At 46.1% G+C, this 27,887-nt stretch overlaps 1 protein-coding gene across 5 annotated transcripts in view; it reads left to right on the top strand.

Moving 5' to 3' along the window:
- Positions 1–27,887, top strand: part of LOC132894609 (peroxidasin) — a 300,221-nt gene that overhangs the window by 200,016 nt on the left and 72,318 nt on the right. For all 5 annotated transcript variants that reach the window (XR_009655662.1, XM_060934684.1, XM_060934683.1 and 2 more), the window contains exon 12: positions 17,743–17,901. Coding sequence is in view for 4 of the 5 variants with exons in the window: in XM_060934684.1 (XP_060790667.1) it covers positions 17,743–17,901 (159 nt within the window). In the remaining variant the exon portion in view is untranslated. The remainder of the gene's footprint in view (positions 1–17,742; positions 17,902–27,887) is intronic.

Here is a 27,887-nt window from a genome sequence, read left to right as displayed (position 1 = left end):
TGACTCCCTCATGAAGCTGGTTAAGGCTACATCCACACGACAACGGCAACGAGATTTTATTAAAAAAAATATCGCGTCCACATGGGCAACGGATCAGTAAAATATCAGGTACATATGGCAACGCAACGCTTGCTGAAAACGATGCAATGCACATGCCACACCTCTAGGGGCGCTGTAAGACGGTCCCATCGGAGACACCAGAACAATAGAAGAAGTAGACGCATGCGCATAAACCCCTTCTTCTACCCGGTGTGAAGCACTGTCAGGAACAAACACACAACAACAAGAAGATGGCTGCGACTACGCGAGGAAATCGTGCCTTCTGTGTGTACAAATTAGTTTTATTAGTGTGCACAGTTTTATATAACTTAATTTTCTTATTGTGTGTGAACATTTTGAAAAGCAGTCTTATCCAATAAAAAAAAGAAATTCAAGAAATGGTTCAGTTACTTGTTTATTTAAAAGAAAAGCTGTATACAAAAGTGAATGCAATGCAGTGGTTCATACAAAACAGCGAGAGTGCTGCTTGTTCTAGTCATGTGGTTGTGACGTCATCGTAAACAAATCCGTTCTACTCATCCAGACGACTTCGCAACGGCACCATTGCCAGATTTTTCCACTCTGGAACCCGTTCTCAAAAAATATCGTTGTGGGGCACCCAAAACGCCGGTGCCGTGTGGACGCCAGGCCGAAACGATAAACAATTTTATCAGATTCACCTGAATCCGTTGCCGTGTGGACAGGGCCTAAGATAATGACAGTAGTGTGCAAAATGTCATCAAGGTAAACACTGGCTACTTTGAAGAATCTAAAATATGAAACATATTTTGTTTTTTTTTTAACACATTTTTGTTTACCACATAACTCGGTATACGTTCCATATGTTACTTCATAGTTTTGATGTCCTCAGTATTATTCTACAGTGTAGAAAATAGTTAAAGTACAGAAAAACCTAGGAATGAGTAGGGGTGTCCAAACTTTTGACTGGTACTGTATATCCTGTATATTCAATTCAATACAGTGCAAAGACAAGATATTTAATGCTCAAACCGAAAAAAAATTGTTTTTATCCCCTGGTGGCCGAAAGACCCAAAGGGGGATTATGTTGTGGTGATTTCCATCCGTGCGTCCGTCCCGGGAAGGGTACTCGCTTTCTGAAATCAACTCCTCTCACAATTTTTGGAGGAATTTCACGAAACTTGGCAGGATTCTTTGTTATATGTCGGTAATACGCATATTGTAATTTTGTTGAATTCAGTCACATTTTACCAGAGTTACAGCCCTTGATTAAAAAATTTATAATTTGACAATTTCATGAGTGCACTGTAAAAAAGAATAGTTGAGAATACTTGAAATTTCACGGCAACAGTCTGCATTAATAATTTTATGTTTTGCCAACGATGTGCCCATGATAATCCAAACTATGATAACACTGTTATCTTTATTAAGAATTCTTAATTAAGTCAATTTTCAATTCCTCATTCTGCCAACATAGATTTCTCTTTTTGCTGAACAGTGGCATTCACAATAGTACAAAAAGGCAATTGAGGTTATCACAATTTTTTGGGGGGCTTTTTTCACCTTTATTTGGATAGGACAGTGTAGAGACAGGAAATGAGCAGGGGAGAGAGAGATCAGGAAATGACCTCAGGTCGGAATCAAACCCAGGCCCCCAGATTTATGGTATGGCGCCTTATCCACCTGAGCCACGACAACATGAACTTCAACCGGAGAGAGAACCACATTGCCCAGCCCTTGCATTTGGGAGAGGAAACCAGGTGTCTTGGTCATTCAGAGCATGCGCTGAATAAACACCTGTGGCAATTATGTATTTTCAATTCAGATTATTCACTATTGTATATTTACACATCATTGAGGTGCACCCTATCAGTTTGATGTGGATTTTTCTTGATGTGGATAATTCTAAAAAATAGAATTATGCTTTGTTCAAGTAATTCCATATTCACAATTGAATGGACAAGAAAATATGAATAATTATTAACGAACAGAAAAATCCACATCAAACTGATAGGGTGCACCTCAATGATTTCCCGATCCCTCTCCGTCTCTCTCTCCTGCTCATTTCCTGTCTCTACACTGTCCTATCCAAATAAAGGTAAAAAAAGCCCCCCCAAAAATTGTGAGAACCTCAATTGCCTTTTTGTACTACTGTGAATGCCACTGTTCAGCAAAAAGAGAAATCTATGTTGGCAGAATGAGGAATTGAAAATTGACTTAATTAAGAATTCTTAATAAAGATAACAGTGTTATCATAGTTTGGATTATCATGGGCATACATCGTTGGCAAAACATAAAATTCTTAATGCAGACTGTTGCCTTGAAATTTCAAGTATTCTCGACTATTCTTTTTTTACAGTGTGTGTTTTCCTTCTGACATCAACTCCTCTCACAATTTTTGGACGAATTTCTCGAAGCTTGGCAAAAGGCCTTGTTATGACGGTAATATGCATATTGCAATTTAATTTCCTTTGTGAAAATTTTACCAGTTCTGACCTTTGATTAAATAACTTGTACTTTGACAATTTCATGAGGGTGTACGTTCTTCTGAAATCAACTCTGCTCACAATTTGTGGAGGAATTTCACCAAACTTGGTGAAAGGATTCTTTGTTATATGGCAGTTATACGCAGATTGAAATTTTGTTTAATTTGGGCAAATTTTACCAGAGTTATGCCCTTGATTATTAACAAAGTTGTACTTTGGCAATTTCATCAAGGTGTGCTTGCTTTCTGAAATCAACTTCTTTCACAATTTTTATTATCCCCTGCTGGCCAAAAGGCCCGAAGGGGGATTATGTTGTGGCGATGTCCGTCCATCCATCCGTCCATCCCATGAAGAGTGCTCTAGAGTGTACACAGAATGGTGCGAAAAACACAGAGTGAGTGATTGAGCGACAGTTCTGTGGCTGGAAACAAACGCCTTGTTGATAAGAGAGGTCAGAGGAAAATGACAAGATTGGTTCGAGCTGCCAGGACGGATATAGTAACTCATAGCAACTCTTTACATCCGTTCTTTACAATCATTCAAAATATAATGACCCTGTGCAAATCTGACTAAAGAACAACATGTCTGGAAAATCAAGAAAATGTGGGGGTTGGGTGAAAGCCTTTCTATTTGTGTTCATGTGTATGGCTTTTAAATTGTGTAGATAAGAATTTCAGATAGCAAGGCAGACGAGCAAAAACCAAGTGTGCACAACCGAGTGATAAAGAGTGATCATTACTGAACGTCACTGAATATCTTAATCGGCTTGATTCTGGTTACTGTTTGTGTGGAGTTTCACGTGTTTCCCCATGTCAGTGTGGATTTCTTCTGGGTGATTACCGGCATAGAGTCCAGATCCGCTATCGCACTGACCAGAATAAAGCACTTGCTGAAGATAAATGAACGAATGTTAATCTTACATACAGCATCTCTCTCTCACGGTCACATACAAGTCTCTCAGGACCAGGGCTTTGAACCGGTTCAAGGAACAAAAACGAAAACCGGGAACTTTTTCTATTTCACATGGAACAGAAACGAAACCAGAAACTTTATTATTTTTTATGTTCCGGAACAGAAACGCTTATTAAAAATAATGGTAACCGGTTAATACCGGTTTTTATTTCGTTCCTCAAAGTTTCCATAGCTTACAAATAAAAAAGTCATTCTTCTCCTGCCCAAGTTTCTATGACCCGCTGGGGTTCACTTCCTGTGTGACGTTCGCTGACTGAATGTAGAGAGCGGGAGGGTGGACTACTATCACGTCTCCACATCTTAAATAAGAGGTAAATATTGCAGTCTATTGTTATTCGAAAACGTCAATTTCAAACACGATATCAATATATTTGTCCACGTTAATGAGAGGCTCGCGAACATTAAATGACGTTAACCTCTGTTAGCCCATCAATGCATAGGGCCTGACTAGCCTTTGGTAACACTAAACGAATTATCTTTCATTTTTGGGACTTTTTCTGTTTGTGTAGATGGGAAGACATACTGAGAATCCAAATCACCAACATTTGAAATAATTGTTTTGAATTATTTCTTGTCTTATTTAATGAAGGTTGTAATAGAATTAGCCTACATTTGGCTTAAGCTGGATGAGACAGAGACGTAATTGTATAGCCATTTGTTAAACAGCTGACAGGGAACGTAATTAACCGTTCCGGGAACGAAATTTTTTTGTTCTAACCGGTTCGGGAACGTCTATTTAATGGTGGAACCCAAAACCGGAAACGTTAAAATTCCGTTTCTGTTCAGAACGAAACAATAGGAAAAAATTCTGGTTCAGAGCCCTGCTCAGGACAAAACAAAGGTCAACTTCATTCACGCAAGCGCCTCTCTGGTGCTCATGCAGTGCCGCGTGATACAGTTACTACATTCATCTGCTCATATTTAGTCGGCAAACTGCTTTAGAGAAACAGTAAATTTATCAGAAAATGTATCTGTTTGCTGATTTATTACTTTCTGGACGATAATTCATGACATACCACTACATGTACACATTCCTAGCTAAAATAATGTCGGAAAAGCACAACTAAACAGTGCATGCTTCAGTCTAAAATGATCTGTTAAATTGTATGGATTTAACCTTAACCCCTTGGCTGCCACCCATAATTAATTGTAATGTGCCTGGCATACAGGACAAAAACAGGTCAAAATTGGGATATTTTGATAACCTTTCTCTAACTTGTTCAGAACTTTATATTTTTAATATTTGTATAGAAAAATCACAAAAAACACTGTTGTAGAGTAAAAATAACTTTAGTAATCAAAAACAACTTCAAAAACATCCAAAAAAACAAACAAGACAACGGGTCTTGTTAATGACAGCATGTCCATGAACAAGAATTACTAGTACTTGAAAACACAATGTACACCAAGGGTCCATGTATTCCAAGTAACTGGGTACCATTTTTATGATGGTCTTTGGTATGACCCGACTACGAATAGAACTCGCGATCGAGAGGCGGACACATTAACCACGAGGCCAACTCGTGGTAATGTGCCACTGTAAAGTAAAAGTAATGTGCCATGTAAGGTACATAAAAGGAGGTGTTTATGACGATGTGGCAGCGGGGTAAGTGGTGGAATCATTGCACCTGATGGGAATTAACCTGTGTTTGTGTGTCTTCCCCAGTGACCGCGCCCTTTAAAAGGAGAGAGAGAGCAGGGTAAGGGGGCGCTCTCCTGACCAGAATGCATGTGTGTGCGCGTGTGAGAGAGTGAATGAGCTGAAAAGCCACATACTCGTATATCTTTAAAAATAAAAGAGTTTCTGAGAACTCAGTTCTGGCTTGCCATGCTTCTGTGCTCCATCCACCTTGGTCTGATTCTACAGTGGTGCCGAAACCCGGGAACGAGTGCAGAAGGGAACAACCACATGGAGTCCTCCCCCTTCAAGGACCTGGTCCATGCCCTCGCCACGGCCCAACAGAGCCAGCACCAGGCGCTGATTGCCCTCCGGAAGGAGCAGGAACAACGGTTTGAAGCCCTGGTCCTGGCGCAACAGGAAGATCGCCAGGCATTCGGGCACCTGCTCGCGTCAGCGGGGTCCACCACCGCCGTGGACCCTCCCCACCTCACCCTAAAGAAGATGGGTCCGCATGACGACCCCAAAGCCTTCCTTGCTCTTTTTGAACAGGCAGCAGAGGCATGGGGTTGGCCAGTGGAACAGCGCGTGGCGCGCCTCCTCCCCCTGCTAATGGGCGAGGCACAGCTGGCCGTGCTACAGCTCCCTGCCGACAGCCGGCTGGTCTACGCGGACCTCCACAGGGCCCTCCTCCAACGCGTGGGTCGCACCCCAGAACAACAACGGCAGCACTTCCGCGCGCTGCGCCTGGAGGAGGTCGGCCGGCCGTTCACGTTTGGCCAGCAACTCTGGGACGCCTGCCGGCGGTGGCTGAGGGCCGACAACCACGACGCCGAGGGAATCATCGATCTGGTGGCACTGGAACAATTCATTGCCCGAGTTCCGGAAGGAACAGTGGAGTGGGTCCAGTGCCATCGCCCGGCATCGCTGGATCAGGCCACCGAGCTGGTGGAGGACCATATGGCGGCTGTTCCGTCGGCAGGACAGCGTGTCTCCCCTTCTCCCCTCTCTTCTCCCTTCTCTTCTCCCTCTCCTCCTTGTCCTCACCCCATTCCCCCACTGCGGAGGCAGGGGCCGGCTCCACCCCAGCTGGCCCGCCGCACCCGCGGTGCCCTTCCATTTCCTACTTCCTTGTCTGTGTCTCCCCCCCCCCCCCCCCCCCCTCAGGTGAGTGATCTCTGGAACACCGGTGCAGAGAGAGAGCCCGGGCCGGTATGCTGACGCTGCGAGGAACCAGGGCACCTCCAGCATCAGTGCTCGGCGATGGAGGCGGGCATGGTGGTCCGGATTCCCGACGCACCAGGGACCGCCCTCGATCGGGCCGGAGCGTATCGCATACCAGTGAATATCCAAGGGGATACGTATCAGGCTTTGGTGAACTCCGGCTGTAATCAGACCTCAATCCACCAAAGCCTGGTGCAAGACGAGGCATTGGGAAGAGCACAATTGGTGGTGTTGTGTGTGCACGGGGATGTTCACAACTACCCTTTAGTGTCGGTCCACATTCTATTTCGAGGGGAGAAATTTGGAGTAAAGGCGGTGGTTAATCCTTGCCTTACCCACTCGATAATTTTGGGGACTGATTGGCCGGGATTTCAGGAATTAATGACGCATTTAGTGAAGAGTGGGGCCTGCCGTAGTTCAGCGGGGGGAGGTCCCAGAGTGGCATTGGCGGGAGCATCTGTCACAGAGCCGTGTACATCATCACGTCAGAGTGAGGAGCAGCATGCTCCTCCTCTCTCTCTCGGGGAATCCCTCACGGATTTCCCATTAGAGCAGTTGCGAGACGAAACTCTGCGGCATGCGTTTGACCAAGTGAGAGTAATCGATGGTCAAACTCTCCAGCCAAACACCACCCCGTCCTTCCCCTATTTTTTCATTATTAAGGATGGATTATACCGAGTGACGCAGGACACTCAGACTAAGGAACAAATAACGCGGCCGAGCTGAGGAGGAAACCCAGGGGCTGCAAAGCTGGAGCTAAGCTAAAGGCTAGGCTAGCGGACAACTGGCGGCACTACAAATCATTCATTCCCTCCGTTATCATGGGGAATGTGAACTCGCTGCCAAATAAAGTCGACGAGCTTTCCGCTCTGAACAACCAGCGGATTTATCGGGAGAGCAGCTTATTTATCTTTATGGAGACATGGCTAACACACCTTGTACTGGATGCTAACATGGACCTGCGGGGATTCACTGCTGTGAGAGCCGACAGAGACACTAACACATGCGGGAAAAGCAAAGGTGGGGACTCATCATTTATGTTAACTGGTGTAACCCGGGACATATCTCCGTAAAGACAGTTTTATGTTGCCCGGACTTGGAGCTGCTAGCTGTTAGCCTTTGGCCATATTATCTGCCGAGGGAGTTCAGTCACGTGATCACCATCTGTGTTTACATCCCTCCAAGGGCAGCCGCAGCCGCTGCATGTGAGAGGATTCACTCTGTCACAGCAAGGCTGCAGACACAGCACCCTGAGGCATTTATCATCATTTCTGGGGACTTTAATCATGCTACTTTGGACTCTACTTTGGCTGCTTTTTACCAGGCTGTGGATTGTCCAGCAAGGAACAACAGGACAATTCACTTGCTGTATGCTAATGTGAGGGATGCATACAGAGTCACACCCCTCCCCCCACTAGGGAAGTCTGACCACAACCTGGTTCTTCTACAGCCGAAGTACACCCCCCTGGTTCAAAGGCAGCCTGCAACAACTAGCTCCATCAGGAAGTGGTCCCCTGAAATGGAAGATGCCCTCAGAGACTGCTATGACATCACGGACTGGGATGTGCTGCTTAGCCCACACTGTTGCCCCTTTTCCACCAAAGCAGTTCCAGGGCGGGTTCGGGGCCAGTGCTTAGTTTGGAACCAGGTTTTCTGTTTCCACTGACAAAGAACTGGCTCTGGGGCCAGAAAAACTGGTTCCAGGCTAGCACCAACTCTCTGCTGGGCCAGAGGAAAGAACCGCTTATGTCAGCGGGGGGGCAGAGTTGTTAAGACCAACAACAATAACAAGACTGCGAAAGATCGCCATTTTTAAGCGACGAGAAGCAGCAGCTGTACAAACGCGAAGTCATCCATTATTATTGTTGTTGTTGTTGCTGCTGCTGCTGCTTCTTCCGTGTTGTTTTTGCTTCGAAATTCGCGCCAAGGTTTATGCAAACGTAGCGACGTAACTGACGTATACAGTGACGTAATGACATATACAACGACGTAACTGACGTATACAGCAACATAATGACATGTCTTCCCTTAGCACCGCAAGCTATGGAAAAGCAAACTGGTTCTCAGCTGGCTCGCAAGTTGAACGAGTTGTGAACTAGCACCAGCACTGGCCCCGAACCAGCCCTGGAACTGATTTGGTGGAAAAGGGGTATGTGAGGACATGGAGGGGCTGACACACTGTCTGACAGATTACCTCAACTTCTGTGCAGATATGGTCTCCCCCGCTAAGACTGTACGGTGCTGCCCTAATAACAAGCCATGGGTAACACAGGAAGTCAAAGCTGTCCTCAACAGGAAGAAGGCTGCCTTCAGGAGCAGGGATAGGGAGGGGATGAAAGCAGCACAGCAGGAGGTGAAACGCTGCATGAGGGAAGCTAAGGACAGCTACAGGAGAAAGGTGGAGCAGAAGCTGAAGGAGAACTGCATAAGGGAGGTCTGGGAAGGTGTGAAAACCATCACAGGCCACAATACAAAGACCAGAGTCATTGAGGGGACAGAGGAGAGGGCGAACGAGTTGAATGACTTCTTCAATCGGTTCAACCAGCCCACGTCCCCCCCATCCTCCCCCTCACTGCAGCCATCTCTCCTTCTTCCCTCAACACACCTCCCCCCAGTCATCACAGCAGCCCCTTCCTCCCCCACCTCAACACAGACTCCTCTATGCATTACTGCAAACCAGGTCAGAGGTCAACTGAGGAAGCTTCACCCCAGGAAAGCAGCAGGCCCGGACAAGGTGTGTCCATGACTACTGAAGACCTGTGCTGCTGAACTGGGTGAACCACTCCAACGCATCTTCAACCTCAGCCTGCAGCTGGGGAGAGTGCCAACCCTCTGGAAGACATCATGTATCGTTCCAGTTCCCAAAAAGAATTAGCCCAGCGAGCTGAACGACTTTTGACCGGTAGCACTCACTTCACATCTGATGAAGACGTTGGAGCGGCTCTTCCTCAGCTTCCTCAGACCCCAGGTACAACATGCCCAGGACTGTCTGCAGTTTGCGTACCGGGCAGGTGTTGGTGTGGAAGACGCCATCCTCTACCTGCTACACTGGGCCCACTCGCATCTGGATAAGGGAAATGGCACAGTGAGGATCCTCTTCTTGGACTTCTCGAGTGCCTTCAACACCATCCAGCCCCTACTGCTTCAGGACAAACTGAACAGGATGCGAGTGGACCCCTGCCTGGTCACCTGGATCTCCAGCTACCTCACTGACAGGCCGCAGTACGTCAGGCTGAAGGACATCGTGTCTGACACTGTGATTAGCAGCACTGGGGCACCCCAGGGCATGGTGCTGGCCCCTCTTCTGTTCACCCTGTACACCGCGGACTTCTGCTACAACTCAGAGCTGTGTCACATTCAGAAGTTTGCCGATGACACAGCCATCGTTGGGTGTATCAGTGACGACAGAGAGGAGGAGTATAGGAGCCTGGTGAGGGACTTTGCTGTGTGGTGCAACAGGAACCATCTGCAGCTCAACACCTCGAAGACCAAGGAGCTGGTCATTGACTTTGGGAGGTCCAGACCAAGGTCATAACCAGTTCTGATTGAGGGAGTTGAGGTGGAGGCTGTGGATTCCTACAAGTACCTCGGGCTGTGGCCGGACAGCAAGCTGGACTGGACTTGCAACACCAATCACTTATACAGGAAGGGACAGAGCAGGCTATACTTCCTTAGGAGGCTGCGGTCCTTTAACATCTGCAGGAAACTCCTGTGGATGTTCTATCAGTCTGTGGTCGCCAGTGTCCTGTTTTACACCGTGGTGTGCTGGTGGGGCAGCACATCCAAGAAGGACACATCCAGGCTGGACAAACTGATCAGGCGGGCCAGCTCTGCGGTCGGCATGAAGCTGGACTCTCTGGTGACAGTGGCAGAGAAGAGGTTTATGGACAAACTATTGAACATCATGGATGATTCCAGTCACCCTCTGCACACCATCATCAGCAACCAGAGGAGCCTGTTCAGTGACAGAACGCTCCTTCCCAAGTGCAGGATGAACAGACTCAAAAACTCCTTTGTCCCTCACGCCATCAGACTGTACAACTCCTCTCTGGGGGGGAGGAGGGGTAACAGGAGGACAGAGGATGAGAAGGAGCAGTAGCCTAGCCTAACAATAAGCAATACCGGACAATGTGCAATATAAAGTGCAATATTTTTCCTGCTCCCCCCCCCCCCCCCCCCACACACACACACACACACACTTACCCTAACCCCACTTCTTCCTCCCTCCCCCCTTCCTCTCTTCCCCATATCTTATCCTTTTATATTTGTACATGTAAATACTTAATTTATTTTAATTTATCTCGAAGTTTTCTCTGTTTCTTTTCTCTGTTTATCTGTAATGATGCTGCTGGAATCTTAATTTCCCTGAGGGAACCCTCCCAAAGGGATCAATAAAGTTTTCATCTCATCTCATTATCTCTAGCTGCTTTATCCTGTTTTACAGGGTCGCAGGCAAGCTGGAGCCTATCCCAGCTGACTACGGGCGAAAGGCGGGGTACACCCTGGACAAGTCGCCAGGTCATCACAGGGCTGACACATAGACACAGACAACCATTCACACTCACATTCATACCTACGGTCAATTTAGAGTCACCAGTTAACCTAACCTGCATGTCTTTGGACTGTGGGGGAAACCGGAGCATCTGGAGGAAACCCACGCGGACACGGAGAGAACATGCAAACTCCACACAGAAAGGCCCTCGCCGGCCACGGGGCTCGAACCCGGACCTTCTTGCTGTGAGGCGACAGCGCTAACCACTGTGCCGCCCTCAATAAAGTTTTATCTAATCTAATCTAATAATTAGAAAATTTGTAAGTGAAGACGCACGCAACTGGGATAAATGGCTCGAGCCCCTGTTATTTGCAGTGTGAAAGGTCCCACAAGCCTCCATGGGGTTCTCCTTGTTCTAATTATTATACAGGCGTAAGCCGTGTGGCATTCTGGATGTGCTATGGGAAAATTGGGAGGAGGGGCCTTCGACCAGTAAAAACGAAATTCAATACATTATTGACCTGTGCGCCAAACTCCACACCCTCACGCACCTAACCCAGGAGAATTTGCGGCAGGCCCAAGAACGTCAAGTCCGTCTGTACGACAGGGGCATGCGCCTTAGGGAATTCACACCAGGAGATAAAGTACTCGTGTTGTAGCCCACGTCGAGCTCCAAATTGATCGCCAGGTGGCAAAGACCCTTTGAGGTCACACGGCGAGTCGGGGACGTCGACTATGAGATGAGGCGAATGGACAGGGGTGGGGCGTTACAGATATACCACCTCAATCTACTAAAACTTTGGAACAAGGAGGTCCCCGTGGCATTGGTGTTGGTGGTTCTGGAGAAGGCAGAGCTGGGGCCGGAGGTTCAAAAAAGAAAATTGATATCACCCACCGCTCCGGTCCCCTGTGGAGACCATCTCTCCCCGACCCAACTCATGGAGGTCACCCAGTTGCAGACAGAATTTTCTGACATGTTCTTGCCCCTGCCCAGCTGCACTCACCTCATAGAACACCACATTGATACACCCCCGGGGGTAGTAGTGCGTAGCCGCCCTTACAGATTGCCCAAACACAAGAAAAAGGTGGTTCGGGAAGAACTCGAGGCCATGCTCGAAATGGGCATCGTCGAGGAGTCCCACAGCGACTGGAGCAGCCCAGTGGTCTTGGTTCCCAAGGCCGACGGGTCGGTCCGGTTCCGTGTGGACTATAGAAAAGTCAACGCGGTGTCTAAATTTGTTAGTAGTGGGAGGTCGTAACAGTACCCAATGCCTCGTATTGACGAGTTGCTCGATCAACTAGGCACGGCTTGTTTTTATTCGACACTGGATTTGACAAAGGGATATTGGCAGATCCCCTTGACTCCACTATCCCGAGAGAAAACCGCCTTTTCCACACCGTTTGGCTTACACCAGGTCGTCACACTTCCTTTTGGGCTGTTTGAGGTGCCTGCTACGTTCCAGCAGCTTATGGATAGGGTCCTCCGCCCCCACGCCACCTATGCGGCCACATACCTGGACGATATCATTATTTATAGTAATGACTGGCCGCAGCATCTAGAACACCTAAGGGCCGTCCTTAGGTCGCTGAGGCAAGCGGGTCTCGCAGTCAACCTGAAGAAGTGTGCGATTGGGCGGGTGGAAGTACGGTATCTGGGCTTCCACTTGGGCAATGGGCAGGTGCGTCCCCAAATTAATAAGACAGCAGCGATTGCGGCCTGCCCAAGACCAAAAAGGGGGTGAGACAGTTCCTGGGGCTGGCTGGCTACTATCGTAGGTTTATACCTAATTATTCGGACGTCACCAGCCCGCTGACTGATCTGACTAAAAAGGGGGCACCAGATCCGATCCAGTGGACGGAGCAATGTCAGCGAGCTTTCTGTAAGGTAAAGGCTGCACTGTGTGGGGAGCCACTGTTACACTCCCCTGACTTTTCTCTCCCCTTTGTTTTGCAGACGGACGCGTCGGACAGAGGGCTGGGGGCTGTTCTGTCCCAGGAGGTGGAGGGGGAGGACCGTCCAGTGCTGTACATCAGCCGGAAGCTGTCAGTGTGCGAGGGCAGGTACAGAACCATAGAAAAAGAGTGCCTCGCCATCAAGTGGGCGGTCCTCGCCCTCCACTACTACCTGCTGGGGCGCCCTTTCACCCTCTGTTCAGACCACGCGCCCCTGCAGTGGCTCCACCACATGAAGGATGCCAACGCGTGGATCACCCGTTGGTATCTGGCACTCCAGCCGTTTAAGTTCGAGGTGGTCCACAGGCCAGGGGTGCAGATGGTCGTGGTGGATTTCCTCTCCCGTCAAGGGGGGAGGGGAGTCAGCTGCAGGCCGGACAGCTCCCCGGCCTGAGTCGGGCGGTGGGGGTATGTGGCAGCGGGGGCGTGGCCAAGCGTCAGTTTGTGAATGGAGGGTGGAGTTGGGGAAGGTAAGTGGTGGAATCATTGCACCCGATGGGAATTAACCTGTGTTTGTGTGTCTTCCCCAGTGACCGCGCCCTTTAAAAGGAGAGAGAGAGCAGGGAAAGGGGGCTCTCTCCCAACCAGAATGCATGTGTGTGCGTGTGAGAGAGTGAATGAGCTGAAAAGCCACATATATCTTTAAAAATAAAAGTTTCTGAGAACTCAGTTCTGGCTTGCCGTGCTTCTGTGCTCCACCCACCTTGGTCTGATTCTACAGACGAGTAGCGTACGTCATAAGGCACAGCGGTAAAAGATTCCATGACGTACATGACTCGTCCAAGGGTACTGAAGGGGTTAATGAAGACGAACACACTTTACACACGTTTTACCTATAAATACAATCAGCTTCATTTCTTTTTATGTCCTGTGATGCACAACTTAACCATTTTCTGACAGAAAAGTACCACATTAAAAGTCTGTCATAGGCTGTAGCTACGACTGCATGGTTATAGATTAATTCATCAAAACTTTTCATTTTGATTTTTAAGTTAAGCGATTAAAATGTAAATGTTGGAATTTGTCATACTGATATTTTTAGGATCTATCCTAAAGTGATACTTCTTTTTTTTGTAATCTTACTATTAATTTAAATAATTTTGGCTGGCTTTTTTTCGTGGTATATCTGAACTATTTCATGCTAGCTGAATGGAATGCAATGTAACAATTAACTCCTACCAAAAGTAACTTTGAACGGAGTTAATTGTTACATTGCAGTTGTTCAAAACAAAAGGGCTTTACTGAGTGAAGTCCATGAGTGACGTCCTCTTGTAAAAGTCTCCGTCACTTTTCCTCACCTCCAAGTAGAACTTTGACAATAGTTTCGCTATTGCTCTCTTTTCCAGTTTTTTTAATGTCTGTTTGTCTGTTTTTCTCTTGTAAATATGCGTGAAGAATATATGATAAAGTTTTGGTGGCCTTTCGGGAGTTCAGCACGTCGGTCTCTTTAAATCTTCCGCTTATAATGAAACAAGCTCGCGACCATGTTTGTGAACAAACCATCACAGTCCCTCGCTAGCGTGGAAATTTTACATCTCCGACATGTCTCTGTTCCAGTTTTTCAATGTTCGTTGGTATGTTTTTCTCTTGTAAATATGCGTGAAGAATATGCAGTGAAGTTTTGGTAGACTTTTGGGTGTTCAGCGCGTCTTTAGTTTCAGTATTCAGTTTATTTATTTAGTGCTTAAACCGAGCACTCCATCTTCTTTCTTTCCCAGCTGACAAAGAAATGATTGTGCACATGCACAGCAGAAAAGTTTTGTCATTGGATCTTCACATGTAACCTCGTGTTGTCTTGACAATGTGCAATATTATAACAATATTGCACGCTCATTTTCCATTTGGTAGAGTGGTGTAATACATGTTGGATAAGCAATATGATAATATTGCATGCTAACAATAAACCCGCTAGAAGGGAATAGAATGTTTTTGTTCCATGGAAAAAGTGGCCTGTATGTACGGTATAATTATCTGTGTTATTTTATAAATACAGCCACTTACTATTCTGGAATATCATGTTAATTAATTACGAATCATTCTACATATTTTTATCAAGTGAATGTCTGAAGGTAATGTCTGGCCTACTGACAACCTGAGAAACAGCATAAATAACTAGTAATCAAATATACCATGCTCTGAGAGGCTCCGGTTGAAATTATGGATTCTCTGAGGTGACTGGTATCGTACTATTTTGTGAGGGTTGCAGCCAGTCACTGAAGAGAATCCATAATTTCAGGAGCCTCTCAGTGTATGGTATATTTGATTTATATCCCTCATGAAAAAAAAACCAAACTGAAAGTGTTAAGATTGAATCTTGGCATAAACTCACTGCAGGCAGACATGTTTGTTGTTTCCGTCTGAATGACCTTCGACCTGCACATGTGCAATGTACCATGCCATAACTTTTTTGTTTTTTAACCTTTTATTTATTTATTTATTTATTTATTACCCACATTGGTGCTTGAAAGTTTGCGAACCCTTTAGAATTTTCTATATTTCTGCATAAATATGACCTAAAACATCATCAGATTTTCACACAAGTCCTAAAAGTAGATAAAGAGAACCCAGTTAAACAAATGAGACAAAAATATTATACTTGGTCATTTATTTATTGAGGAAAATGATCCAATATTACATATCAGCAAGTAGCAAAAGTATGTGAACCTTTGCTTTCAGTATCTAGTGTGACCCCCTTGTGCAGCAATAACTGCAACTAAACGTTTGCGGTAACTGTTGATCAGTCCTGCACACCGGCTTGGGGGAATTTTAGCCCATTCCTCCATACAGAACAGCTTCAACTCTGGGATGTTGGTGGGTTTCCTCACATGAACTGCTCGCTTCAGGTCCTTCCACAACATTTCGATTGGATTAAGGTCAGGACTTTGACTTGGCCATTCTAAAACATTAACTTTATTCTTCTTTAACCATTCTTTGGTAGAACGACTTATGCGCTTAGGGTCGTTGTCTTGCTGCATGACCCACCTTCTCTTGAGTTTCAGTTCATGGACAGATGTCCTGACATTTTCCTTTATAATTCGCTGGTATAATTCAGAGTTCATTGTTCCATCAGTGATGGCAAGCCATCATGACCCAGATGCAGCAAAACAGGCCCAAACCATGATACTACCACCACCATGTTTCACAGATGGGATAAGGTTCTTATGCTGGAATGCAGTGTTTTCCTTTCTGCAAACATAACGCTTCTCATTTCAACCAAAAAGTTCTATTTTGGTCTCATCCGTCCACAAAAATTTTTTCCAATAGCCTTCTGGCTTGTCCATGTGATCGTTAACAAACTACAGACGAGCAGCAATGTTCTTTTTGGAGAGCAGTGGCTTTCTCCTTGCAATCCTGCCATGCACACCATTGCTGTTCAGTGTTCTCCTGATGGTGGACTTATGAACATTAACATTAGCCAATGTGAGAGAGGCCTTCAGTTGCTTAGAAGTTACCCTGGGGTCCTTTGTGACCTTGCCGACTATTACACGCCTTGCTCTTGGAGTGATCTTTGTCGGTCGACCACTCCTGGGGAGGGTAACAATGGTCTTGAATTTCCTCCATTTGTACACAATCTGTCTGACTGTGGATTGGTGGAGTCCAAACTCTTTAGAGATGGTTTTGTAACCTTTTCCAGCCTGATGAGCATCAACAACACTTTTTCTGAGGTCCTCAGAAATCTCCTTTGTTTGTGCCATGATTCACTTCCACAAACGTGTGTTGTGAAGATCAGACTTTGATAGATCCCTGTTCTTTAAATAAAACAGGGTGCCCACTCACACCTGATTTGTCATCCCATTGATTGAAAACACCTGACTCTAATTTCACCTTCAAATTAACTGCTAATCCTAGGGGTTCACATACTTTTGCCACTCACAGATATGTAATATTGGATCATTTTCCTCAATAAATAAATGACCAAGTATAATATTTTTGTCTCATTTGTTTAACTGGGTTCTCTTTATCTACTTTTAGGACTTGTGTGAAAATCTGATGATGTTTTAGGTCATATTTATGCAGAAATATAGAAAATTCTAAAGGGCTCACAAACTTTCAAGCACCACTGTATGCTATTGCTTGCCTCACCAGGCTAGATCATGATATGTAGATCTACACACAGAGAAATGCTCACAGAGCCACCGCTGTGAATAGAGTCGGTTATGAAACTGTTATTTTTTGGATTTGAAAAAGAGACCAAGCAGTACATAAAAACAATTACTGACTCACAAAATCAGGACACTGTTAAAACTATTGATTTGTGTGGTTATTTTAATGTGTTCAGTTAAAATTCCTCCTGGCTGAAATGTTAATGGTTTTGTATCGATTGTATTAGTCATGACTTCTATTTTTGTCTGTTTTTATTGTATTTAAAAAAAAAAAGACTCGAGTCGTCCGTATAGCTTGAAACTGCAATGTCCGTTCATGATATATCCAGGATATACCATGACTGTCTCACACCATAACCCTTTTTTATTATTATTATTTTTTTAACATCATGAGATACATTGCTTAATCAATGGTGGAACTATTTTATGTCACGTGAGCCATCCTTGGCCAATCCCTGCACGGAAAATTTTTGATGGCTATAATAACAATTATAAGGTAAAATTTAGTAAATTAGTTTTATTGATGCATTGTGAGGTATTTTTAATTCTGTAAAAACAAGTTAGTAAGTCAAAATAATGAGATCGCAATAAAAATATTTTCACACCGAGTTAGTCAGTGGAAATAACGAGATACTAAGTCAAAAATAATGACTCAGTAAGTCAAAATAACAAATTAGTCAATCAAAATAATGAAATAGCAATAAAAAAAATATTTTTCAGCCTTACTTGGTAAGTTGAAATAACGAAATACTTGGTCAAAAATCATGACTGAGTCCGTCAGAATAATGGCATAGGAATTTAAAAGAAAAATCACATGTTACGGTTCTGTAAAACTTAAATTTAAACTCATGGAATCTTTCCCTTCTGAAATCCCAGGCAGTCCTCTCCAGGTTGATGGGCGTCATGTGGTCCTGTCCACTGGCACACTGCGTATTTCTCGAGTGGCCCCTCATGACCAGGGCCAGTATGAGTGCCAGGCTGTCAACCCTGTTGGCTCTGTTAGAGCAGCCGTGCAACTTAACATCCAACAAAGAGGTAAGATTTCCATCAGCACCTTGATAGACTGCACAACATCTTTATCTTGATTCAGTTTTGTTTTTCACCGCAACTCTATTCAAGAAAAGGATCATTTGTAGTTGGACAACCAGTATACCAGTATACCAAATGCCACTTTTCCTACTGATTAGCACTGACCAATGACCATAGATGATGCACAACATGACATCATTGTGAGTCTACACAACAAAAAGGGAGAAACGACATTGTGAACATGAGTGAATTTTAAAACAAAACAAAACAAACACCCACTTGCAGTGAAAAAGAGCAAGAAGATATTTTTCCAGTCCATCAAAACACATATTTAATATTATGCACTGAATAATGGAGTTCGAATTACTAAAAAAATATATGACTAAATGTACATATGGGGCGAGTGAGTCACGGCTGCCCTCGATGTTTTACTCTAAACTTGCCAGTGGTGCATTGTGCATAGACCACATTCATTAAGACCAGTTTTCACCCACAAGTGGTGCAGGAGACACGATCAGTAGAGGACCAGAAACATTTCCATGACTATTATTGCTAGTGTCCAGTGGTGAGGGTGACCTTTAACCTTTGGAATATCCTCCTGATGACCAACACATAGACTTGTGTCCTCTGTAGTTGACATTTGTTTTACACTACCGTTCAAAAGTTTGGGGTCACTTTGAAATGTCCTTATTTTTGAAAGAAAAGCACTGTTCTTTTCAATGACGATCACTTTAAACTAATCAGAAATCCACTCTATACATTGCTAATGTGGTAAATGACTATTCTAGCTGCAAATGTCTGGTTTTTGGTGCAATATCTCCATAGGTGTATAGAGGCCCATTTCCAGCAACTCTCACTCCAGTGTTCTAATGGTACAATGTGTTTGCTCATTGCCTCAGAAGGCTAATGGATGATTAGAAAACCCTTGTACAATCATGTTAGCACAGCTGAAAACAGTTGAGCTCTTTAGAGAAGCTATAAAACTGACCTTCCTTTGAGCAGATTGAGTTTCTGGAGCATCACATTTGTGGGGTCGATTAAATGCTCAAAATGGCCAGAAAAATGTCTTGACTATTGTGGCAGCGGGGGCGTGGTCTAGCATCGGTCTGTGACAGGAGGGCGGAGTCGGGGAAGTTAAGTGGCAGAATCATTACACCTGTTGTTAATTGATGTGTTTGTGTGTCTTCCCAGTGACCGTGCCCTTCTTAAGGAGAGTGAGTGAGAGCAGAGGGAGTCTCTCCACAGCAGATAGCTGATGTGTGTGCGTGTGTCTGTGTGTGTATTTACAGCTGAAAAGCTGAATAAAGAGTTTTTCTCAGTTCTGTCCTGCCGTCCTTCTGTGCTCCACCCATTTACACGAACTGCCACAGTGGTGCTGAAACCCGGGAAATGAGCACAGAAGACAACAGCCCCATGGAGTCCTCCACCTTCGCCGACCTGATCCACGCCCTCGCCACGGCCCAACAGAGCCAGCACCAGGGGCTGCTCACCCTCCGAAAGGAGCAAGAACAACGGTTCGAGGCCCTGGTGCTGGCGCAACAGGAAGATCGTCGGGCGTTCCGGCACCTCCTCGCGTCGGCGGGGTCCACCAACTCCACCGCCGCGGGCCCTTCCCCCCTCACCCTCACGAAGATGGGCCCGCAGGACGATCCCGAGGCATTCTTCACGCTCTTTGAGCAGGTAGCAGAGACCTCGGGGTGGCCGGTGGAATAGCGCGCGGCGCGCCTCCTCCCCCTGCTAACGGGAGATGCGCAGCTGGCCGCACTACAGCTCCCCGCCGACCGCCGGCTGGCCTACGCGGACCTTCTCCGGGCCATCCTCCAGCGGGTGGGACGCACCCCGGAGCAACATCATCAGCGTTTCCGCGCTCTGCGCTTGGAGGAAGTCGGCCGGCCGTTCACGTTTGGCCAGCAACTCCGGGACGCCTGCTGGCAGTGGTTGAGGGCCGACAGCTGCGACGCCGAGGGACTCATCGACCAGGTGGTACTGGAACAGTTCGTTGCGCGTCTACCAGCAGGAACCGCAGAGTGGGTCCAGTGCCACCACCCGGCGTCGCTGGATCAGGCAATCGAGCTGGCGGAGGATCATCTGGCAGCTGTCCCGACGGCAGGACAGCAGACGACCTCTTCTCTCCTCTCTCTCTCTCTCTCCCCTCCTCCTGTGTCTTCTACTCGCCCCATTCCCCCACCGCGGAGACGGGGGCCGGCGCCACCTCAGCCGGCCTGCCGCACCCGCGGTGCCCTTCCGTGTCTCCCTTCTGTGTCTGTCTCTCCCCCCCCCCCTCAGGTGAGTGAGCCCCAGAGCACTAGTGCAGAGAGGAAGCCCGGGCCGGTTTGCTGGCGCTGCGGGGAACCGGGCCACCTCCAACAGCAGTGCTCGATAATGGAGGTGGGCGTGGTGGTTCGGATCCCCAACGCGCCAGGAGCCGCCCTCGATCGGGCCGGAGCGTATCGCATACCGGTGAGTATCCAAGGGGATACATATCAGGCGTTGGTGGATTCGGGCTGTAATCAGACCTCAATCCACCAAAACCTGGTGCAAGATGAGGCATTGGGGGGAGCACAATTGGTGAAGGTGTTGTGTGCACGGGGATGTTCACAACTACCCTTTAGTGTCGGTCCACATTATTTTCAGAGGGGAAAAATTTATAGTGAAGGCGGCGGTTAATCCTCGCCTTACCCACTTAATTTTGGGGACTGATTGGCCGGGATTTCGGGGTTTAATGACACACTTAGTCAAGAGTGGGTCCTGCCATTTGACAGGGGGAGGTCCCAGTGTCGCTTTGGCGGGAGCAGCTGTCACAGAGCCGTCTACGTCATCTCCGCGCCAGAGTGAGGAGCCGCCGGCTCCTCCTCTCTCTATTGGGGAATCCCTCGCGGATTTCCCATTAGAGCAATCGCGAGACGAGACTCTGCGGCATGCTTTTGACCAAGTGAGAGTAATCGATGGTCAAACGCTCCAGCCGAACGCCACCCTGTCCTTCCCCTACTTCGCGATTATGAAGGATAGATTATACCGAGTGACGCAGGACACTCAAACGAAAGAGCGAGTCACGCAGCTTTTAATTCCGAAGAGCCGCCGGGAATTGGTATTCCAGGCGGCTCACTTTAATCCCATGTCTGGACACTTAGGGCAGGATAAAACACTAGCCCGAATAATGGCCCGATTCTATTGGCCGGGGATTTGCGGCGATGTCCGTAGGTGGTGTACGGCATGCCGCGAATGCCAGTTAGTAAACCCAGCGGCCATTCCAAAAGCGCCTTAGCGCCCTCTACCGTTAATCGAGACCCCGTTCGAAAGAATTGGCATGGATCTCGTCGGGCCATTAGATCGGTCAACACGAGGGTACCGCTTTATATTAGTTCTGGTAGACTATGCAACGCGATACCCGGAAGCGGTGCCTCTTCGCAATATCTCAGCACGCAGTATTGCGGAGGCACTCTTCCGTGTCATCTCCCGAGTTGGAATCCCGAAAGAGATTCTGACTGACCAAGGCACCTCGTTTATGTCACGAACACTGAAGGAACTGTATGGGTTATTAGGTATTAAGCCGATCCGCACCAGCGTTTATCACCCACAAACGGACGGCTTAGTGGAACGGTTTAATCGCACCCTTAAAAACATAATTAAGAAATTTGTAAGTGAGGACGCGCGTAACTGGGATAAATGGCTCGAACCCTTGCTCTTTGCAGTGCGAGAAGTCCCCCAAGCCTCCACGGGGTTCTCCCCGTTTGAATTATTATATGGGCGTAAGCCGCGCGGCATTTTAGATGTGCTGCGAGAAAATTGGGAGGAGGGACTTTCACCAAGCAAAAATGAAATTCAATATGTTATTGACCTGCGCGCAAAACTCCACACACTCACACAACTAACCCAGGAGAATTTGCAGCAGGCCCAAGAGCGGCAAACCCGCCTGTACGACAAGGGTACGCGCCTTAGAGAGTTTGCACCGGGAGAGAAAGTACTCGTACTCTTGCCCACATCGAGCTCTAAATTAGTCGCCAAGTGGCAAGGACCCTTTGAGGTCACACGGCGAGCCGGGGACGTCGACTATGAGGTGAAACGAACGGACAGGGGTGGGGCGCTACAGATTTACCACCTCAACCTCCTCAAACTCTGGAACGAGGAGGTCCCTGTGGCGTTGGTGTCGGTGGTTCCAGAGAAGGCGGAGCTGGGGCCGGAGGTTCAAAAAGGAACATTGGCATCACATCCCTCTCCGGTCCCCTGTGGAGACCACCTCTCCCCGACCCAACTCGCGGAGGTTGCCCAGTTGCAGACCGAATTTTCGGACGTGTTCTCACCCCTGCCCGGCCGCACTAACCTCATTGAGCACCACATTGAGACGCCCCCGGGGGTGGTAGTGCGTAGCCGCCCTTACAGGTTACCCGAACACAAGAAAAAGGTGGTTCGGGAAGAACTCGAGGCCATGCTCGAAATGGGCATCGTCGAGGAGTCCCACAGTGACTGGAGCAGCCCGGTGGTCTTGGTACCCAAGGCCGACGGGTCGGTCCGGTTCTGTGTGGACTATAGAAAAGTCAACGCGGTGTCTAAATTCGATGCGTACCCAATGCCTCGTATTGATGAGTTGCTCGATCGGCTAGGCACGGCTCGTTTTTACTTGACACTGGATTTAACAAAGGGTTATTGGCAGATCCCCTTGACTCCATTATCCCGTGAAAAAACGGCCTTTTCCACACCGTTCGGCTTACACCAATTCGTCACACTTCCTTTTGGGCTGTTTGGGGCGCCTGCTACGTTTCAGCGGCTGATGGACAGGGTCCTCCGCCCCCATGCCACCTATGCAGCCGCGTACTTGGATGATATCATTATTTATAGTAATGACTGGCCGCGGCACCTACAACACCTGAGGGCCGTCCTTAGGTCGCTGAGGTGGGCGGGTCTCACGGCCAACCCGAAGAAGTGTGCGATTGGGCGGGTGGAAGTACGGTACCTGGGCTTCCACTTGGGCAACGGGCAGGTGCGTCCCCAAATTAATAAGACTGCAGCGATTGCGGCCTGCCCGAGGCCCAAGACCAAAAAGGAGGTGAGACAGTTCCTGGGGCTGGCTGGCTATTATCGTAGGTTTATACCTAATTATTCGGACGTCACCAGCCCGCTGACTGATCTGACTAAAAAGGGGGCACCAGATCCGGTCCAGTGGACGGAGCAATGCCAGCGGGCTTTTTTCGCACTCCAACCCTTTAACTTCAAGGTGATCCACAGGCCGGGGGCGCAGATGGTCGTGGCGGACTTCCTCTCCCGTCAAGGGGGGGGGGGGGGGAGTCGGCTGCGGGCCGGACGGCTGCCCGGCCTGAGTCGGGCGGTGGGGGTATGTGGCAGCGGGGGCGTGGTCTAGCATCGGTCTGTGACAGGAGGGCGGAGTCGGGGAAGTTAAGTGGCAGAATCATTACACCTGTTGTTAATTGATGTGTTTGTGTGTCTTCCCAGTGACCGCGCCCTTCTTAAGGAGAGAGAGTGAGAGCAGAGGGGGTCTCTCCACAGCAGATAGCTGATGTGTGTGCGTGTGTCTGTGTGTGTATTTACAGCTGAAAAGCTGAATAAAGAGTTTTTGTATTCTCAGTTCTGTCCTGCCGTCCTTCTGTGCTCCACCCATTTACACGAACTGCCACAACTATATTTTCTATTCATTTTACAACTTATGGTGGTAAATAAAAGTGTGACTTTTCATGGAAAACACAAAATTGTCTGGGTGACCCCAAACTTTTGAACGGTAGTGTACGTGCACACCCTCTTACTCTTTCAAGCTTGAATCCTGGTGTCTTGTACAGAGTACATCCTGGGCTTTCCAGTGATATATCATGTGACTAGGAAGGCTGCTGGGAAATTCCTAGTAAGGAAATCACATCAAAAGAGAAATTGAGCAGGGCTCTACATTAACTTTTGAAACCACTTGTCCTGTCGGGCAAGTTGAAAGCAAATTTACTTGTCCGAAGAAAAATTTGAGAAACCCCCCCACAAATAAACTATTTGTAATAAACTAATTTCACCAGAATTACTTTAACACAAAAATCTATTCACTGCAGAAAAAAATTGGACTCCATCAGTCATTAATTTATTTATGAGAAATTGAAAACCAGAAAATTAAAATTAGATCTCATCTCATCTCATTATCTGTAGCTGCTTTATCCTGTTCTACAGGGTCGCAGGCAAGCTGGAGCCTATCCCAGCTGACTACGGGCGAAAGGCGGGGTACACCCTGGACAAGTCGCCAGGTCATCACAGGGCTGACACATAGACACAGACAACCATTCACACTCACATTCACACCTACGGTCAATTTAGAGTCACCAGTTAACCTAACCTGCATGTCTTTGGACTGTGGGGGAAACCGGAGCACCCGGAGGAAACCCACGCGGACACGGGGAGAACATGCAAACTCCACACAGAAAGGCCCTCGCCGGCCACGGGGCTCGAACCCGGACCTTCTTGCTGTGAGGCGACAGCGCTAACCACTACACCACCGTGCCGCCCAAAAAAAAAGATAATTAATGATTTCAAATAATCCATAATTATATCTAAATTATAGAGCCCTATGTTTCAAATCCCTGAACTCCCATTACTAATTAGTTAATTAATACAGCCGGTAACCTAATTAGCAGCCATTTGACAGCTTGGTATTTCATAGATAACTTTCCCCACTCCTACCTCACTCCCTGTCAATCCACACGCATGCAGGCGCACATTCCAAGCCCAGCACACCCCGCCACACACTCGGCTATATAATGAACAGCATCAACAACAATTCAAAGATTTGGAAATTACCACATACTCAACGTAAATATACAGTTGAATAATGATCCTGCCAACAGAAATGTCAACAAATCCAGGTGTATGACACGATTAAAACCAATCATAAACCAGTCCCCCCAGGATTTCGCGGGCCTTTTTTGTGATTGTTGCGGGCTAAAATGTCTGATGTTGCGTGGGTTTTTACAAAAAATTGTGATGAAAGTTGCGGTGTTTTTTAGGTTTTTGTTGCGATTACATTGTGGGAGGAAGTGAAAGTTGCGAGAAATTGTTGCGATTTTCTCTTTTTGTGATTAAAATTGAGTGATATGTTAAATATTAAGTTAATACTGAAAAACTATTGATTAAAAAAAAACAAAGACGCTGAGAAATGGTCCTATAAACAACTTTACCAATATAAAAGATTACCAGGACTACAAAAATGCAGAAAAATAGGCTTTACTTATCCAAATGCACCTGTTGGTTCAAAAGTTAAAGTGCACAGAACCTCACAGCACAACATGAAGTTACCTTAAAATATAATATAAATGCCTCAGCTTTCATGTAAGAAAAAAAAACTATTAATACTAGTACTGTGTGCAGGCAGTCTCTCCTGAAGACTAAATTAAACAATAATTATAAACTAATAAAATAAATGGCTCAGACTTCATAGAAGAAAAAAAAATTTGAACAGAATCTCACAGTATGATGCTGAAGCTACCTATGGGGTGCCTAAGACTTTTGCACAGTACTGTATATGTATATATACAGTGGTGCTTGAAAGTTTGTGAACCCTTTAGAATTTTCTATATTTCTGCATAAATATGACCTAAGACATCATCAGATTTTCACACAAGTCCTAAAAGTAGATAAAGAGAACCCAGTTAAACAAATGAGACAAAAATATTATACTTGGTCATTTATTTATTGAGAAAAATGATCCAATATTACATATCTGTCAGTGGCAAAAGTATGTGACCCTTTGCTTTCAGTATCTGGTGTGACCCCCTTGTGCAGCAATACCTGCAACTAAATGTTTGCGGTAACTGTTGATCAGTCCTGCACACCGGCTTGGAGGAATTTTAGACCATTCCTCCGTACAGAACAGCTTCAACTCTGGGGTGTTGGTGGGTTTCCTCACATGAACTGCTCGCTTCAGGTCCTTCCACAACATTTCCATTGGATTAAGGTCAGGACTTTGACTTGGCCATTCCAAAACATTAACTTTATTCTTCTTTAACCATTCTGGGGTAGAACGACTTGTGTGCTTCGGGTCATTGTCTTGCTGCATGACCCACCTTCTCCTGAGATTCAGTTCATGGATAGATGTCCTGACATTTTCCTTTAGAATTCGCTGGTATAATTCAGAATTCATTGTTCCATCAATGATGGCAAGCCGTCCTGGCCCAGATGCAGCAAAACAGGCCCAAACTGTGATACTACCACCACCATGTTTCACAGATGGGATAAGGTTCTTATGCTGGAATGCAGTGTTTTCCTTTCTCCAAACATAACGCTTCTCATTTAAACCAAAAAGTTCTATTTTGGTCTCATCTGTCCACAAAACATTTTTCCAATAGCCTTCTGGCTTGTCCATGTGATCTTTAGCAAACTGCAGACGAGCAGCAATGTTCTTTTTGGAGGGCAGTGGCTTTCTCCTTGCAATGCTGCCAAGCACACCATTGTTGTTCAGTGTTCTCCTGATGGTGGACTCATGAACATTAACATTAGCCAATGTGAGAGAGGCCTTCAGTTGCTTAGAAGTTACCCTGGGGGTCCTTTGTGACCTTGCCAACTATTACACACCTTGCTCTTGGAGTGATCTTTGTTGGTCGACCACTCCTGGGGAGGGTAACAATGGTCTTGAATTTCCTCCATTTGTACACAATCTGTCTGACTGTGGATTGGTGGAGTCCAAACTCTTTAGAGATGGTTTTGTAACCTTTTCCAGCCTGATGAGCATCAACAACGCTTTTTCTGAGGTCCTCAGAAATCTCCTTTGTTCATGCCATGATACACTTCCACAAACATGTGTTGTGAAGATCAGACATTGATAGATCCCTGTTCTTTAAATAAAACAGGGTTCCCACTCACACCTGATTGTCATCCCATTGATTGAAAACACCTGACTCTATTTTCACCTTCAAATTAACTGCTAATCCTAGAGGTTCACATACTTTTGCCACTCACAGATATGTCATATTGGATCATTTTCCTGAATAAATAAATGACCAAGTATAATATTTTTGTCTCATTTGTTTAACTGGGTTCTCTTTATCTACTTTTAGGACTTGTGTGAAAATCTGATGATGTTTTAGGTCATATTTATGCAGAAATATAGAAAATTCTAAAGGGTTCACAAACTTTCAAGCACCACTGTATATTTAAACACACAACATGGTCTGTCTGCAGTCTCTTGAAGGAAATCCGCAGCATTTTTTCAGTCTTGTGTGTAATCATGTATGATGTGTGATTTTCAAGTGTAGCTGTCTACTACAGTTTATCATTTGAACAGCTGTATTATACAATAGTTGTTTTACACATTTTAAAAAATCAGAATTTAATAACTATCCTGAGACTTCTATCATAAGTGTGTTTTGAGTCAAGGGGTTTTCCTTTCTCTTCTTAGTACAGGTGCTGAAGATGTTAAAATTATGGTGTATGTATATATGTTCGTATAAACACTAATGCAATAAAGAAGCAGTGATTAAAAATTAGTTTGAAATCACTGTACTGTTCCTTTAGTCTCTGAAGGCCTGGGGTGCTGGGAGGTGTGGCTCACCTGGACAGACACACCCAAAATTAATCCGAAATATTTCCACATTTATCAGGTCAATATACGTAATCTTGGTCTCTATGGATATGTAAGACCTCAGAAAATATATTTCCAGTATCAGTAACATTGTGTCCGTTACTATGCCTGAGTAAATTGTGATAAACCAAAGGAGAAGTTTACAACACCATGATAATAATGGTCCCATGCACAAAGTTGGCACTTTTTTCATTCAGCAACTCCTTGACTCCAGCTGGACAAAAAAAAAAAAAAAACATTTAGTAAGTAAAGAACTTACCAAAAGAGCATTTTTTAAATGTTTTATTGGAAGTCAATTGTAGTAGCGATCTGTTGGACCTGGTACCAGATCTACAAGGTTTAAAGTGAATGTAATGTCCCTAAACGCCACTTTTTTTCCTTGTACAAAACAACAATCATTATGTTGACTGACCATGTGTTTTCGAACCATAGC

The sequence above is a fragment of the Neoarius graeffei genome, chromosome 11 (genome assembly GCF_027579695.1).
Source record: "Neoarius graeffei isolate fNeoGra1 chromosome 11, fNeoGra1.pri, whole genome shotgun sequence".
In the NCBI taxonomy this organism is placed as follows: domain Eukaryota; kingdom Metazoa; phylum Chordata; class Actinopteri; order Siluriformes; family Ariidae; genus Neoarius; species Neoarius graeffei.
Note: the sequence above shows the minus strand (reverse complement) of the source record. Positions and strands in the feature narration are given on the sequence as shown.